This window comes from Syngnathus scovelli, chromosome 12 (assembly GCF_024217435.2).
Source record: "Syngnathus scovelli strain Florida chromosome 12, RoL_Ssco_1.2, whole genome shotgun sequence".
Lineage (NCBI taxonomy): Eukaryota > Metazoa > Chordata > Actinopteri > Syngnathiformes > Syngnathidae > Syngnathus > Syngnathus scovelli.
Genome location: NC_090858.1, coordinates 4,848,407 through 4,864,670, shown reverse-complemented (window position 1 = coordinate 4,864,670; position 16,264 = coordinate 4,848,407). Strand labels below are relative to the sequence as shown.

Genomic DNA, 16,264 nt, shown 5'->3' with positions numbered 1-16,264 from the left:
AGCATGCTAACAAAGATGCAACAAGCCAGAAATGAGATAATCATAAAAACGGCGCGTCCATCTGGCCAGCTTCCTTCGTCCCTGCGGGTAGAATCGAAGTTATTCAACAGCAGATTGGCCACACGGGCCAATTATACGGATTGTTCATGCGAGTCATGTATGGCGGGGTTACATCATTACGGCGTCTGTGCAAAAAGCGCATGGAGACTTTTGGAGTTGAACATGTTTCATGGTACTGGACGATAACCTCTTAACCCTGACCCCAAAACCTTAACCCTGTAACTTTGGCTGAGTGGTTAAAGTAGGCAACTTGTAAATGAGAATAGCTGGTTTGAATTCTCCCATGGGTATTTTGTGTTTCTTTTTCATGCAATACTAAACACACCCGTCGCCGACAGTCAACAGACACACAAAAACAGCACATGGCAGCACAACTTGCAAAGTTTCACACGTCGCTTTTTTGGTTGTACTATACCATTTTATTGTTTTCGTAAGAAACAAATCAGTCATTGAAATGTCTTTTTTTTTTTTTCCCAGTGTGAAATGTCTTTGTTGATCATGATTTCTCACAATACATTCAGTTATCTGAAAGAAAACGGAAGTGGAACTTGGCACTTAGAAAACAACCACAAAAAAATTGTCACCTTTATTTGTGGAGAACAAAAATTTACAAAGCCATTCAAACAGTCATCGTTTCCAAATACGTTTCCGTTTTTTTTTTTTAAACTCAACTCTGGGGAATATTCAAAATACACTTTGTAATGTCGCTCTGCCCTCTCTATAGTTACAAATATGTACAGTAGAGTCTCCTCGGTCTTTCCTCGTGTCGCCTCACCACTGGTCGATAAAAACTTTTTTTTTTTTTTTTTCTCTTTTGATTTTCAGGTTCTATTTATATCTCTCCACAACATTGGCACTGTTTATGCGAGTGAGCCGGAGCGCTCAGATGGAGGTCCCGTGGCTGGCCTCCCCCTCCGGGATGGCTCCTCCCGGCACGGGCTGGTAGGACATAGGCATGGACGTCTTGACGGGGCTCTGGCGGAAGAGCCCCCCGTTGGGAGCCCGGTGTTTGCAGCGGATGGACGGCATGGTGGCGCTGCTGAGGGGCAGGGGCAGGGTCCGGCCGCCCGCCGCGCCTAGTGTCCTGCCGGCACCGTGGCCCTCGCGGAGGAAGGTGCTGACCGAGAGCGGCGGCGGCCCCCGGTGGGCGGGGTACTCCCGGGCCGACAAGACCTCCAGAGACTGGCTGGGCTGCATGCTGCCAATGTCTAGGGCCGAGATCTCGATGGACTGGCCCGGCAGCTGCTTGTGGGCCAGGTCTTCGTCCAGGAGGCTGTTTAAACGGTGATGGACCTGCTCCAGGTTTACCTCTTTGTCCTGCAGGAAAGTTGGGGTTAGGGTGGGGGGGCATTAAAAAAGGTGAGAGAGAGGTTACACAGGTTGGTTTGTTCTCAAGGAACATCAACAGCCCGTGCACTGGCCACATTGACCTAGCAGTCTGGTGCATGCCAACGGAAAAAACAAATTGTCCAATTGAGGTGTGATGTAATAACACACCTGCTTACTTTGGAGAAAATAAAGAAAAGTTTACATCAAAATGTACACAGACATAAAAGAAGGAACACTGGCTGACAAGACGGCCTCCAACACAAGACAAGTGGTTCTTAAACTGGGGTTCGGGGACTCTTGGAGGTCTGTGAGATGTTGTTTGAGGGTCCCAAAAAAGTTTCGTTTGTGATAGGACAAAGTGAAGCTCCTTGGAAGTGGTCCCTGGACTCCAAAAGTTTCAGAACCACTTTCTTTATGGTAAAACAAAGACGGAAATATCTAAAACACTTAAAATAGACATTCATACCACATCAATGACAAATGACAGTGACGGAAAGCTGGAGGCGGGTTTCAAACTGGTGAATCGAATCATGAACAGTGTATTGCATCCCATGTATCGAGATACGTATGGAATCATCTTCTTGGACAGATGCACACTCCTAATAAATATGAATGTGTTCTGGTTAAGTCGCTACAGAAATGTTTGCTTCACTTTGCGTACAAAATCCTTCTCATGTCCCCAGTCGTGCCACCTTAGTCCGCCTCCAGCTTCCCTGGTCTTGCAATGACGACCCCAAAGACAACAGAGTGAGATGACAGATGAAGCGACTAGAATCTACTACCCCTGCCCGACCCCGTGTCCCGCCCCCTTTTTGGTTTTGTCCCAGCTCAGCCAATCACCACGCAGGAATTCTTTTTCAGGCTGCTCCTGACCTGCCCGGGTCAAGAGCCTGGCGTCTGTAATTGTCAAACAACGACCCCAAATTGTGACGTTTGAGCTGGCGGAAAGGGCTTTGCTGTCCTCGTCGCCACCTCCTGCGTGCGACCGGGTCAGGTCAGGACGCGGACTGAAAGTGGTTCCCTGGAGCGGCATACCAAGTCAAACAGGCGGTGGCGGGTCAAGGCGGAGATTCTACGTCATCTGCTGGCGCTCACACTTTAGTTTAGGGATCCATGTCAAGCCTTCGTAGTCTGGAGGCCTCGTGCAGAGAGGGGTTGAAGCACAAGTCCGAGCTCTACGGCATTAAGACTTGAATGGATGAGCTCGAGAGAGCTTCTGGACCACTGAAGTGCATGTGGATGAACCCAGGAGTACAATTGGGACTTTCTTGGACATGAACAGTACACCATGACATGGTGACTATGCGGTTTTGTCATCGCCGCTGTGGTTCTCTCCCACGAGCAGCGGCGAGGCTCCCGACGGGAACGAACCACAGCGGCAGAGAAAGCGCCCCAAGCAATCTCCAGGCATGAGAAGGAATGATCACAGACCGATCACATGACGTCGGGACTATCGTCGGGGCACACCTATTATAACTGCGTGTACTGCAGCTCGACTAAATCGGGGCTGGCGTCTGTGCTTGCTGGATCCATAAAGTAGAGTGTGGCAGTGGCGTCTCTGGGCAGGACCGGGGGGCCCGGGGGTCTGGGTCTCGACCGGGGCCTCGGCGGGGCGGGGGGACCGGCGGCGGCGACGGCCCGGTTCGGACCAGGACCCGGGCCGGACGAGTTGTCATTGGTCACCTCTTTGGGCTCCTTTCGGCGGCAGTGGTTGCTGTTCCACCAGGTCTCCAGGGCGGCCACCAGCAGGGCCAGCAGCAGCCCGGCCGCCAGGATGCAGAAAACCCCGGCGAAACTGTGCAGGTGCAGCGCCCGGCCCTCCGTCTGGGCGTCGGCGTGGCTCTGCAGGTCGCAGCGGCCCTTCTTTGGCCACCACTTTTGCTTCAAGATGTCTAGGTCGCCTTTTTCCTGGAGCTCCAATATCCTGAGCAGGGCATAAAGGCAGCGTTACAAAACCGGTCAGGGGCTCCGAGGTGTTAAAATAGCCCTCCGTGCCTCATTATGGAGGATTTGTAATATCTAGTTCTAACGTTCCAATAACTTTGTCATTTTCTACCGGCCAAGCTGCAATGAAAAATGGAGCTCATAATGAATTTAAAAGCAGATTGTGTAAAAGCAAAACGTAAAAGAGCAGACGGATGCGGTCAACCCACACGAAACCTTGAATCTCACGCGCTGAGATTTTTCAACACTTTTGGCAAGGACCGGAACATAAATATCACAGCATAAATCTGCGCATGTCTTGCGAGCCCCCCCTAAAAAAGCACGCTCAGAAACATGGAAGCCTTTGACCAGGAATAATTTCCACGTGAAAAATGACAACGAGAGATGCCGCAGGTGTTTTTCATTCATTTGGCCACAAGTTATGCATTCAAGTGATGCTGTGTTTCTACACTTTGTAAGCCAAAAAAAAAAAAAAAAACGCGAGGAAAATGAGAATTGATTGAACAGTTTAATTTAATTGAGGACTAAATTCTCTTTGCTGTTTCAAAAACACGTTTTGGTTCATTGATAAGGAATATATCGCATTTGTTTGCTACTTTAAGACTGAATTATCTGTGATGTTTACAAAAAATACCTGTTAGCTTTTGTTTACAAAATGACTTCTTTGAACAATCACGAAATGAGCTTTAAGGTGAAAAGCAAACATAAGAAATGGTTTCGTTGAAGACTTTAAAATGCCCTCCCCCCTCCGTCCTGAATTTGAATCCCATGAATAGTTCAGCCCTAATTTAAAGTTTTCATGGTTGTTTACAAAAAAACCACGTATTGATGAAAGATTCCAAACTGGTTTGAATGAACGGCTATGAGGTTGCCAGGCAACAAGTCCGACCTCAAAGCAGGCGCGAGCATAGTGCATCTCCCCAAATCCCTCGCCGCCAAATCACTCCTTTTTTGCTTTCAACAAGTGTCCTCTGGTAGATTCTTTTCCTTTTTGTTCCCTGCTGCACGTGACCCGACGGGGCTTCCTAGTCAAGTACCGAGACGGCGCTAATGATGTTCTGTTAAAAGCCGGGCTTTCTAAAGGTGTGATGGCGGAGTACCAACTTCTGAGAGAACAGGTCCCTGTAGGGGCTGCCGTGCTGCAGAGCCACGCCGTAGCCTCTGGTGCTGATGCTGTTGCCGGCCACCGTCAGCGTGCAGTCGTCGTCCGTCAGGGCGGCGTATTCCACCACCGCCATGTCCCACAGGAAGGCGTACGACTCTCGCTTAACCTGCGGGAAGAGCACGTTAAATATTTCAGTAGTTGATGAATATACAGGGCTTGGAATCATTATGAATAGATCAATAACAAACAACCCTGATCTAATTGTGTACTGTTTTTTTTTTTTTTTGACCCCCCCTAAAAAAAAAAAAAAAAAAATCCAAAAAGACACAGGTTTGATACACAAAGGATAATTGCGTGAGCCGACATCTGGATGCTTGCAAAAAAAAAAATCTTGTTTGAGTCGCATTGATTTTTGACAAAGATCAATTGGGCATTGTTGGCTCGAGACTGGCAAAAAAGTCCCGTTCGTTCGCTCGCTCACTCATTACAGCAAAAACTTTATTCCTGAGGAGCCCAATGACTTCTATACTGCCTCCATTGGAGCCGCAATGTTTTTTTTTTTTCTTTACTTTTTGTAGTTCAACTTTGCTGAACCCCCCTGCGTCACATCTTCGACACGGTGTCCCAATTACGTGCACGCTAATGCCAAATGTAATTTCCTGAAAGCTTCTCTGTGTAATGACTCGCCACAGTTCAAGCTGTGCATAATGTCACACTGGCCCCAACTTGTTTTTTTTCCCCCAATTGAAGGAAGTCATTTTGTGAGTACATTTCCTTTTTTTAAACCTACAGTTGAGTTTGATCCTTTTAAGAACAAAGCCAAAGAACTTCGGCTCCAACACGCCAGAACGACATTTCTTGTCAACCATGATGAAAATCATTTGCGTGAAGGAGATGAGAATGGCGCCGGAATCCTTTTGGATTTGCGCTTTCTTGTTGTCTCGGTTCTTTCCCCCCAAGGTGTCGTCGCGTTGCCGAGCGCTGTCAACAAATGCGAAAAAACCAAGCCTCTGCACCTCGTGTCTCATTAGGACCACGCAGACACACGTAGAGGAAGGCGCTTCGTTTTGCCTCCTGACTACAAGTGAGTCAACTCGAGGACATTTGTGGCTTGGCATAAAATACGACTCAGCAAAGAATCACCGTTGCGTCAACTCTGTCTGAGACGTGTTCTTTATCTCCATATCTACGTATACCCAAGCAGCTCCTGGTTTACGGCTGGCGGTCCAAAACTGGCCCACCCGCATCGTCCTGATCCAAATTAGGCTTCCTCGTTAGATGTCTGAACTTCACAGATATTTGTTCAATTATGGATTCCACCTTCTTGGGCTTATGCACGCCTGTGGCTGTTGCACTCTGACAGACAGGAAAGGAATCATAAAATATTTCTTTGGTACCTCAGTGACTGAAATTCACGGATTTCGGAAAGCAAAGTAAGTCTGGATCTCATTAGGTTTTGGGATGAGTGGTTTTGGGTGTGTCCTACCTTCTTGATGCCTTCGCCGGGGCCCGAGACGGAGTGCTGGAAGCCGTTGTTTTTGTTGATGGTCTTCCACAGGTCGGCAAAGGTGCTGTCCTGCTCCAGGGGGTTGGTGCCTTTGGCTTGGAAATAATCGTACACGGCCGAATCCCTCACCGTCCCGTACGCCAGGTCTGCTTGCTTGGACAGGTCCTGGAAAGACCTGGAAAGCAATGACCCTTATTTTTTTAGCTTCTTTGCCGTAGAAAAAGTGGTATATTAGCACCCCGGGACAACATTTGGGCTTTGCTCCAAGCCCAATCAGCATGTTAAATGAGCGCTCCCGAGTTCTTGTGTGCATTGGAGAAAATCTCATTAGCATGCTCTCGATGAAGCAAATGCGCCGCACCTGTAGCTTCCCCGCCGGACGCCGGTAGCGTGCCCGCGGCGAGCGCCCGCGCTAACGATGAGAAGAAATCCAAGGGTTTGGATTCTGAACGATCGGCGCATTAATCTCTCCGATTGGCCATTAACTGCTCATAAGAGCATACGCTAATGTACTTTTTATGAACAATACTGCATATCTGAAAATGACTCTCTCATGACGCTATTATGCAGAAGTGGTGAGCGCCTAAGAAGAAGACATTTTTTTTTCGGGGGGGAGAGAAACTCCCTTGGGCTCATATAGGTGACCGATAATAACGATGGTTAGATTTTTGGTAGTCTTTTTTTTAATTGCTGTTTTCATTATCGCTGCTGAAATGCTGCCAAATGCGTGTCATTATTTGACTTTGCATTCAATGTCAGTTAAACGGTTGTGGAAACGAGGGGGCTGACACTGTAAACAAAATGTGTTTTATCCGTTTTTCTGCAACCATAAGCAAGACATTAGAGGAGCGCCACGCTGCTTTTACAAGCACACTTGTCTCGTAAAAACCAACAACAACAACAACAACAACAACAGAAAGAGGAAATCGAAAAGCTTATCTCGGGATGATGACGTGGGGCTAATTCAGCCGTTTAATTAGAAGCCTCTAGAGCGTGGCTCGGAAGCAACTTGAGGCGCAAATAAGTGATTTGCTAGTTTATCATCTGCGGCCTCTTTCGGCAGGTAGCATTCCCAGCTTTTGCCGCAGTGGAAAAAAAAACACCCCATGAGATGATTTATTTATTTTTTTTTGGATTGCATTTTCTTTTAACTGTAGCACGCTGAGCCGTGGCGAACGATTGCATTTGAAATTAATCAACTTGGTAAGTAATTGGAACCGTAAGGTAAGGTAAACGGAACAAGAATAGGGAGGTGAGAGCAAGACAGATGGATGGAAATAGTTTTTCTTTTCAAAACAGCCTGTAGTCATTAAATCTCCAGCAAAAAAAAAAAAAAACTACTTGAGATGAAAAATGATAGTCTGTTAGATAATCAAGTTTTGATTTTTGTTCTTCTGTCTCTAGTCAAAAGATGTTGCATGAAACCTCCTATGAAAAGAACAAATATGCTAATTAGAACCCAATCGACAAGATTTTTTTTTAGGTCGACGCCGATTCCAATATTTGGCAGAATAAAATACAGATAATCCAATAATCGTCAAATATGCTAATTAGAGCCCAATCAATAGGATTTCTAGACGTGATGTCAAGGGCTAATTTGCATTATCACCTGTGACGAACTGGTAGCGAACGCCCGAGACCGAACCGCTCCCCTCAAAAGGTTCCAATTTCGACAAAACAACTACAAGGTGTGTTAAGTGTGCTACAATCCTTCATTTGCATTTTGACAAAGAAATTTCACCTTGGAACTCTTTTGAATGGTGAATCTCTCCTCTCCAAGTCTGATGACGCCTTTCGACTTGCTAAATTGGACCGTTTATGGACAAATACGCCTCCTGAGGGGAATATTTTGTGCGCTTTTTGGCACTGACTTGCGTCCCTCCCGTGTGCTTTTTTGGCAGTAGGACAGTTGCTTGAGGGAGATAAGAAATTGACTACTTGTCGAATCATAAAGGAGCTTTACTGTTTTCCAATTGAACTCTACGGGGGTCGCATACTGCACCTTGTTAAGCCCGCCTGATAAAATATGATGCCTTTTTATGTTTTTGTCCTCGTTCAGACTTTAAAAGTAGGACGAGTGAGCGATGGGCATCATTCTCCAGCAGACAAAAGAATATTTGGGAGCTTATCGATCGCCGAGGTGTGTTTACGAAGGAGAACAGAGAGAGGCGCTCAGTTCATTAGTCTTACTTAGTGGAAAAAAGTTTTCATCCAAAGCCGCCTTCCTGACTGTTTTGAGCAGACTTGCGCTTAAGCGTCACCTTTATGTCAATTTGCGGCAATGATCGAATCTGCCAACATTGACTCGAAGGGCGTTCGCCACCTAACTCGCTTTGTCCTTTGCAATACGACCGCTGCCCTCATTTGATCCAGAATCTTCTGCGTTGAGGCTGTCACATTGATTTTGTTTTCTTTTTATTTCATCCCACCCCTCCTGTCAGCCGTCCTCTTCTCGCAGCTCTTCAGGCGCCCTTGAGTCCTCTCCCAAACAAATAACATGTAACACCGTCCCGGGATTGTTTTATGTTTACAAAGATTACTGTGTGTTCTCCGCAAATAATCCCACACCGGCTACATGATTTATGAAGCACTTACTTCTGAGGATTGCAGGGAGAACATTTTGTTTTCATTGTTATCATTCTCTGCATGTGCTCACAATTAAAACACACAAATGCCTTTGAGCTATTTTTTTTTCCATACTTGTTCATTTAGTAGTATGAGGTGATGTTTGTTTAATATCTCAGTTTACCTTCTTTGCTGTTCAATGGATACGGTAGATTGTTACTCGTCAAACTGCGCAGGTAGAAAAGAGTCGCTAATGGTATCAGTCTTACCTTATGGCGTTGTCCATGCGGGAGACGGTGAGGTAGGCGGCCAGGTTGGCCGTGTAGGATGAGCACACGATGAGGGTGAAGAGCCACCAACTGCCCATCACGATGCGCAGGGCCACCGTGCCCAAGATGGAATCGCTGCCTGCGCCGACACACATGCGCAGCGTCGTTATTGGGGCCGAGCTCTTTTAAATTCAGACCATTTTTTTTTTCTCCTTTCCTTTTTTACATATTACACACATTAAAAAAATTTGAAAAAAATAATTGCACTCCCTCACTCCCCAAAAATATAACTATTAAAAAATAAAAATCAACAAAATACCCAATTTTTTGTTCATTTTTATTATTTTTTTTAAAATATTTTTTTTGTTGCTGGTCTTTCCAATCATGTCCTTTCATGGAAAGAGTCCCAAGCACGTTCAAGGAACGAATTCAAATTTCGTCTCAAGGCACAGCTGGATTCGAACACGCGTCGCAAAATTTGCTCCAAAATGTCGAGTCTTCATTAATAGTCGTTTTTATTCATCCAACTTTCTTCCTCCCATGTTTTTTTTTGAGCTTCATCACGTTTGTTTTGCACATTTCATTTCTGCCTCTCCAGCGCTCTCACTATGAAATCAAAAAGGGCTTATGAAGTGTACGAGAGAAATGTCAGGATGAATTTCAGTATTTGAAAGGAAAAAAAAGGAGCTGTAGAAATGTCAGGAGGAAGCCGGCGCCAGTGCAAAATGATGTGATGAGAGCGTCTTTGGCTGGAGTGTGTCACCGTTGACGCAGCTGCGGCCTCGGGACGGAAGTGAACGTCTCGTCAGACGCTGCGCCGTGCTGCGCCGCGCCGCCATCCGTCATTTTTATTATGCGCGCCTTTGAGTGATCTTTAAAGGTCATCGAATGTGAAATGTGCATCGTGAAAGTCAAGTGGATCTAGTGCGGCGCTCCGTCTTCTTCTCCCAAATAAACTTCTTATAAAACTTTGTCATCAGGCGCAAACAACGATTTGCCTCTTTGAAATTGCTGCTCGCCATGATTTCCAGCCGCTCTCCAAAAGGGGAAATATGATTTTAGAATGGACTTTTTATTGTTTAGAGACAAATAGTTGGGAGTGCCTGCCCGTGCGTGCGTCAAGCGAGAAATCAACGGCGCATTTGAGCAAGTGTTGGTGCGGCACAAACAAAACAAAATGCAGCTGACAAAAAGCAAAGCGTGGAGAGTATCTGTTGTGCAAATGTACACTAAGTGATACGGTTAATCTTCTAGTATGTGTGAGTCGGCGATTTTTTCCCCCACATCTGTCTAGTTCAGAGGTTTTCGGCTGCATTACCACATCTATAATAAATAAAAAAATAAATCAAATAAAGAAATAGCCGACCGAACAAATAAATAAAAATCCCTCGATCGAAAAGACAAGAGAAAGTTTCCCCTAGTCTGGTGTGTGCAGCAAATGTTGCCATATCATTCGGACATGACGGCCGAGTTCACGCTCTCCAACAAAGCCATAATGCATCAGCGTTCGGCTCCATATCAAAGCGACCGGCGTCTTCCCGGAAAACAAAGCGTCTGCTTGACGAAGACCAAAACTGGCAGCACTGGGAGTCAAAGTGAAACAAAAACCACATCCTAAATTCATGCTGTTTTGGGGCTGGATGATGGATGCTGCTTAGTTGTCCAAACAGGACGTCTGAGCTGGATGCCGAGCAGCTGTAAAGATGAGCCGGCACCGGCGTCCTTGAAGAAGACACCTTTGCAAAAATGCAAGGCTGTGCATTTGTTTCAATGACGGATGGCTCAGTGGCGGCCAGCTCTTCAATGCATGTATGCTATTTTAATTGATTTGTTCATTCCTCACCTTTTCTGCTCTGTTTAATCACATAAAGTGTTTCAAACTTCCTTCCGTCTAATATGTCAACATTTTGCTTCAAAATCATGTTGATGATGCGTTGACCTCAAATAAGGCGAACCGTGCTTGGCAATGCTGGAGTGGTCTCAAATATACGGCATGTGGACCAGCCAGGAAAATGTGCGGTCAATTCTAGATGACCAAAACATTGATGGACTTTAAAATGATTTTGAAACTATTTTTTTTCGTTAAGTAAAGCCTCAATATGTGATAATTTTACTTTGGCGCGCCAGCATTTAATTAATCAATGGTGGATGGTCAGCATTTGCATTACATTAGCGAGAGTAACGTTAGCGGAGAAGCCGCAACACCTGCATCGATTGTATTTTTCCCCCTTTAATCTTTTGTTCAAGAAGGATTTCAGCCTCACGACAAAGGAACAGCTTCAAAATTACAGAATTGACTTGTAATAAGGATTGTAATAATTATTGTCATGGCAACTGAATTGCCACTTTATTAGTATCAAACAATGGCGGGCCAGCCTTTATTGCTTTCTTAGCGACGAATGAATTGATTCTATTTGGTCAGTATTGCCAGGTTTAGTCATCTCAGTCTGTAATTAACAAAACATCATGTACAAATGCGACCAAACGCCGGCTGACTCACCTTGTTGGACAAAAGCTCCGTAGACGATCCAGATGGCGCTCTGTAGCGAGGTGGAGGGCGACGGCGGTGGCGGGTGGCCGCCCGCGCTGTTCTGGCAACGGATGGCCTGGATGCGTCTGAGCAGAAAGATCATGACGCCCACCACCGGGATGGCGGCGGCGATGCAGGCCCACACGGCCAGGTCGAACGGCGCCAGCAGGGAGAAGATGTTGATTTTTTCTTCCGACTTGCGCATCAAGATGCCCACCGAGTAGTCCAAGTAGCGCTTGCTGAAGTCCACTACGCGCTCGCGCTCCGGGGTGATGGTGATGGCCGACACGGCCATGTCCGCCCTCTGTTCAATCGCATTGACAGCAAAAAGAGCGTTTGATACTGAGGATGGATTCAGTTTGACTTGATTTGATTCAACGGTCCGACTCAGTTAGAGAAGGTAGGACGCCATATTAAATACATTTGAATGAACTTGTCAGCACTGTAAACGTTCCGCCATTTTCTTCTACGATACGTCTCTCCAATAAACGAGGATTCGATACATATCTTGATATATTTCAAAGTGGAACCAACCATTCGGTTTGAAGAGCTCTCAACTTTTTCCAAAACGATTTTTGATTCAAATAATTCTTTGTTAGATGACTGTTCTAATTTATTGAGTTTTCTGAAAAGACCCAAAGACATGCTAAAAATGCTAAACCAAATGTTCAGAAATGATGGCATGAATGGTTGGCAGCAAAACTATCTTTGGCATTACTCTATGAATCTACAATGTCTCATTTCCAAAGTTACATACAAATCTAATATCTGCCCATCTTTTAGATTCCGTCAAACGACCATATTAAAGCCTTGCATATGGAAATCTCATTCAAGTTTAATTCACATGATCCGTCCAGCCCTTCTGTTTCTGCAAAGCAATTTTTGTATTCAGCCAGCCTCTTCCGATCAAGTCAATGAAAGCCTCAAGGTGGTCTTAATGAAGTCAGGACCATTATGAAGTCAACATTTTTCATGCAGCCTTCTGTTTCAACGCAAAATAAAATTGAACCTGTGTGTGAAAGGAAACATGACAGTGACTTGCTTCGCATTAGCGGCCTGAGAAAATAAGCTCTAAATCCATTAGGCGAGAGCTATATGACTATTATGATTCACAGTCATGTTCTCAAACCTTTGTCCTTCTATTTCCCAGAACCAAGCCGACCGACTGTTTAGCGGACTGTGCGATGCTTTTATATTTTTGCTTCTACTACAGCAAACTCCATTAGTGGGCCCTCATTTTTTTTTTTAAAAAAACAAGGAAATCTGCCAGAGAAACCATTCGGATCTAAATCTGGATACCGGAAGGCAAAACCCCGCACCGACCTTTCCAATGAGTTCTCCAATCATTCCGTTCCAGGAGCCATTGGGGAGAACCGAGCCGTACTTAGCATCTCCAACTTGGTAGATGTCGTACTTAAAGCCCAGGATCTTGGCTAGGGCGTCCAGGACGTCGATGGAGAAGCCCTTGTATCGCATGGGCTGGCCCAGGATGTTCTCTGCCACCATCACAAACGGCTCTTCCTGTTAACATCATGTTTCAAATGGTCAGAACTGAAGCTCAGAAATGACGAACAATCACTTTTAGGCTGACGCAAAATTTGGTAGACCCACAAAAAAAAAAAAACAACAACTCAAGAACTCAAAACAAATTAAAATCAATCAGGCTGACCTCTATTGAATTGTCATTGTCCCTTCAAGAAACTTATGCTCAGCGCTATTCATTGTATTTACCTGAGGGGCCGGGAAGTTAATTACGCTTTACAAATGCAGGCGAACCCAAGTGAGCGGAAACACCGAAAAGTTCATTAGTGCAGCTTTAATCATTCATTGTGATGCACCGCAAACTGGCTGGCAGAGATGAGTACACGCGAAACTTGAGGGGCCTCCGAAGGAGCCAGAGTTGATAATATAGTCTCGTGTGCTCCTCTTGACGCCACCATGGCAACGGTGGCGGTTCGTCAATGTGGAAATGGACCTCTAAAAAAAATTGTCCGTCTTTATGAAGTACCAGAGAGGAATTAAGGGCAGAAACAGGGAGGGAGGGGCTGGGTGTATGGCGTGATCGAGGCGATGGTGCTGAGCTTAACTTATGTGAAGAAATACACTGTGAGGAAACCATGCATGAAGAAGAAGAGGAAGCGCGGTGGGAGGAAGAGGAGGAGGAAAGGAAAGTTGGCAGAGGGCAAACTGACATTGAAAGGTTTCGAACGGCCCAATTCGTGCGGGGGGAAAAAAAAAATCTTTGAAAGTCCTCTCGAGCGACGGCCGGGTTTTGTCACACAGCCGACACGCTCCCAGAGGGGTTTCCCGTTGTTTTTTCTATGCCTGAAAGTCTTCCTGCTAGGAGGACACTTTTCTGTGACCTCGCTCAATTTAGATTTTGTCCAAGTTTGGTCAATTTGATCTTTTTGTACACACAGTTGACCGATGCGACTTACCAACAAGGTGACAATCTTAAGCGTCACCCCCTGCATGCCGCTCTCGATCCGGCTCTCCTTTAAGCTTCCGTTCAGACCCCGGCTGGAGTCCCACGATGCCAACTATACGGTAGAAAGAAAAAAAAATGAAAAACCGGATCAAGTTAGAGACTCAGAGCAATGAGATGCGGCCATTGCATCGCAACGACTGTAACGGTAATTTTGCGCTCTTTGAAACAAACGCACCCGAGCATGCAAAACAAACAAAATGTCTCGTGGAATCGATTTCCAAAAGACGTTGAACACAATATGAAACAAGCAAGCTGAAACAAATGCCGTCACCTCAGCTGACAGTTTATGATTCGGTATCTCGCAAGACATCTGGTTGCCAAGGAGACAGGTGTCAGCCATTATTAGAATGTTGTTTGGACTTTCAGGCGAGACAACAATTTTATGCTGCACTTTGAATGTAATCTGCGGCTTGTTTAGAGATGAAAGCGGCGGCGGCGGCCATACAGGAAAGTCGAGGCACAATAAGACACGAACATTTGTTAGCCTTCCGCCCCGTCAATTTTGTGAGCTCCGTCTCCGCTTGGCGAGAAGATGTCGTTTAAATTGTTAATCAGCGTTTCTGGCCGGTCAAGTGTCCTGCCCGGATGGGACGCGTCACTTTTCAGGAGTCTTCCTCATTGGAAATGACAGGACAAGAAGGACGGCCCGCGGCCAAACAACCTCGCCCCCTCCCTCACAAAGTAGCTTGCAACTTTCCAATTTTCTAGTCTTATATCAAATGAAAAAGTTAAGTAGGATTGTATTGTGTATCGGTGTCAGGGTGGAGTGGACCATGGCCTGAAAACAAAAAAGTCCAACCAGGGAACAAAAGCCATAATGGGAGTTTTTTTCTCTCTAAGATGTTAACACGTTATAAAGACTTGAAAGCGACGATAGAGCGGCCATATTGCAGCTCCGTAGAGTCGATGATATTGACCTATGGAAGTTCTATGATATGCCTTTTTAAAAAGACACCGTAATGACGGTTATTTGGCTAATGGCCACCAAGCTCAATCGTTAACGAGGCTGCGAAAATGCCAATGATCGTTTTAAACTGACAAAGAAAGGCAGCAATGATTTTCTTTTTTAGGGCTTCAATTACCCGACGGGGACGAGACGGCCGATGACGCTTGTCATTGAACCATTTCAACTGCGTCATTATGACGCACGGAACAATAGCGGAAGCGAGTTTCCGATTTTTTGCCTTGAGCTACTTCAGCCAGTCCGATGCACACACGTAACTTGGCTATTTGTATCGTTTGATCCTAATATTGGAAAAGGAACTTTGTGAATACTGTTGAGGTCGATTCCCTAAGTCTCAGAAGAAGCTGCAATGAAGCTATCGCTCATTGACAGTCACCGCGGAGTGACTATATCAATATCAATCTGCTCTGACAAAAACAGGGAACATCTAAAATGATCCGTTATTTCCATTTCCACATTTGATGTCACGTCCGCAGATGAAAGAACCCCCGGCATCGGCGTTCAGATCGACAATGCGTGTAAAGTCAGCAACTTGCGAGTCTGTGGGTGTGCGAGAAAGACGATTAAATTAAAACCACAGTTAGCTTTATCGTTTAGCTATTGTTAATCTTCTCAGATATTACGTCACATGACCAAACTCAGAAAAAGGGGGGGAGCCGTGATGGGCACTTGACTTGAACACTTGACAAAGTTAGCTAGATAAGCTCCAGCACTAGCGAAAATGGATGGCTGGATGTCAAGCAACTCAAACACGTTCCAACTTGACTCCACATTCTTTTGTTGGCCAGAGCTAAAAAGTCTGTCCACTTCTCCGGGGACTCGAGTGGAGCCAAAAAAAAAAAACATGGCCAAATATGTGGCGTTGTACAGCGGCCGAGAACAAAAAAAGACGGTCCAATTTGGCATGATGACGACGAGGGCCGCTGGGCCAGGACTGGCAGCCATGACACAATTATTGCTCTGATTAAGCAGACGCCGCTGTGTTTTCTTCATGCCGGGCGAGGACCTGGCGAGCGAGGTCGCCAAACCATCTCGGCAGGTTGAACCAGATGCCAACTGGCTCCTGCTCTGTTTGTTTCTTAGGAAAATTGTTCACAGGTCGATATGACCCACTCTATGTTTCAATATCCACAATGTACTGGCGTTTTTCCCCTGACCTATTTTTGAAGCTATAGTTTTGTTTCGTTTCTTAGCAACAATTTTCATGGGTCAGAACGTCACAGTACACACTTAGCACTTGAACCTTTGCTGTTCAAAAAGAAACTTTAGAAATGGAATTTTTCCAGCCACTGTGAACTAAAAAACTCGGGAAGAAGCATCGGCGGGGCAGGTCGGCGTTGGACGCGTCGTTCTTCTGAGGTCTAATAACGAACGTATTCATCATGGCCGTCTCTCCTGAAATAAGCTTATTTGGGAGAGGTTAATGGCGCACCACGGCGGCGCCATGTTTCTCTATAATTCCCCACTCAGCACAAGACGGCTGTCATCGTTACTGAATGCGCC

At 45.7% G+C, this 16,264-nt stretch overlaps 1 protein-coding gene across 3 annotated transcripts in view; it reads right to left on the bottom strand.

The window, feature by feature from the left end:
- Positions 1-414: 414 nt before the first annotated feature.
- Positions 415-16,264, bottom strand: part of LOC125978228 (glutamate receptor ionotropic, delta-1) — a 152,286-nt gene continuing 136,436 nt past the window's right edge. For all 3 annotated transcript variants that reach the window (XM_068652533.1, XM_068652532.1, XM_049735398.2), the window contains 8 exons: positions 13,748-13,849; positions 12,633-12,830; positions 11,280-11,613; positions 8,780-8,918; positions 5,925-6,120; positions 4,438-4,604; positions 3,073-3,313; positions 415-1,377 (listed from right to left, as the gene is read on the bottom strand). In XM_068652533.1, the coding sequence (XP_068508634.1) occupies positions 943-1,377; positions 3,073-3,313; positions 4,438-4,604; positions 5,925-6,120; positions 8,780-8,918; positions 11,280-11,613; positions 12,633-12,830; positions 13,748-13,849 (1,812 nt within the window). In that variant the 3' untranslated portion in view covers positions 415-942. The remainder of the gene's footprint in view (positions 1,378-3,072; positions 3,314-4,437; positions 4,605-5,924; positions 6,121-8,779; positions 8,919-11,279; positions 11,614-12,632; positions 12,831-13,747; positions 13,850-16,264) is intronic.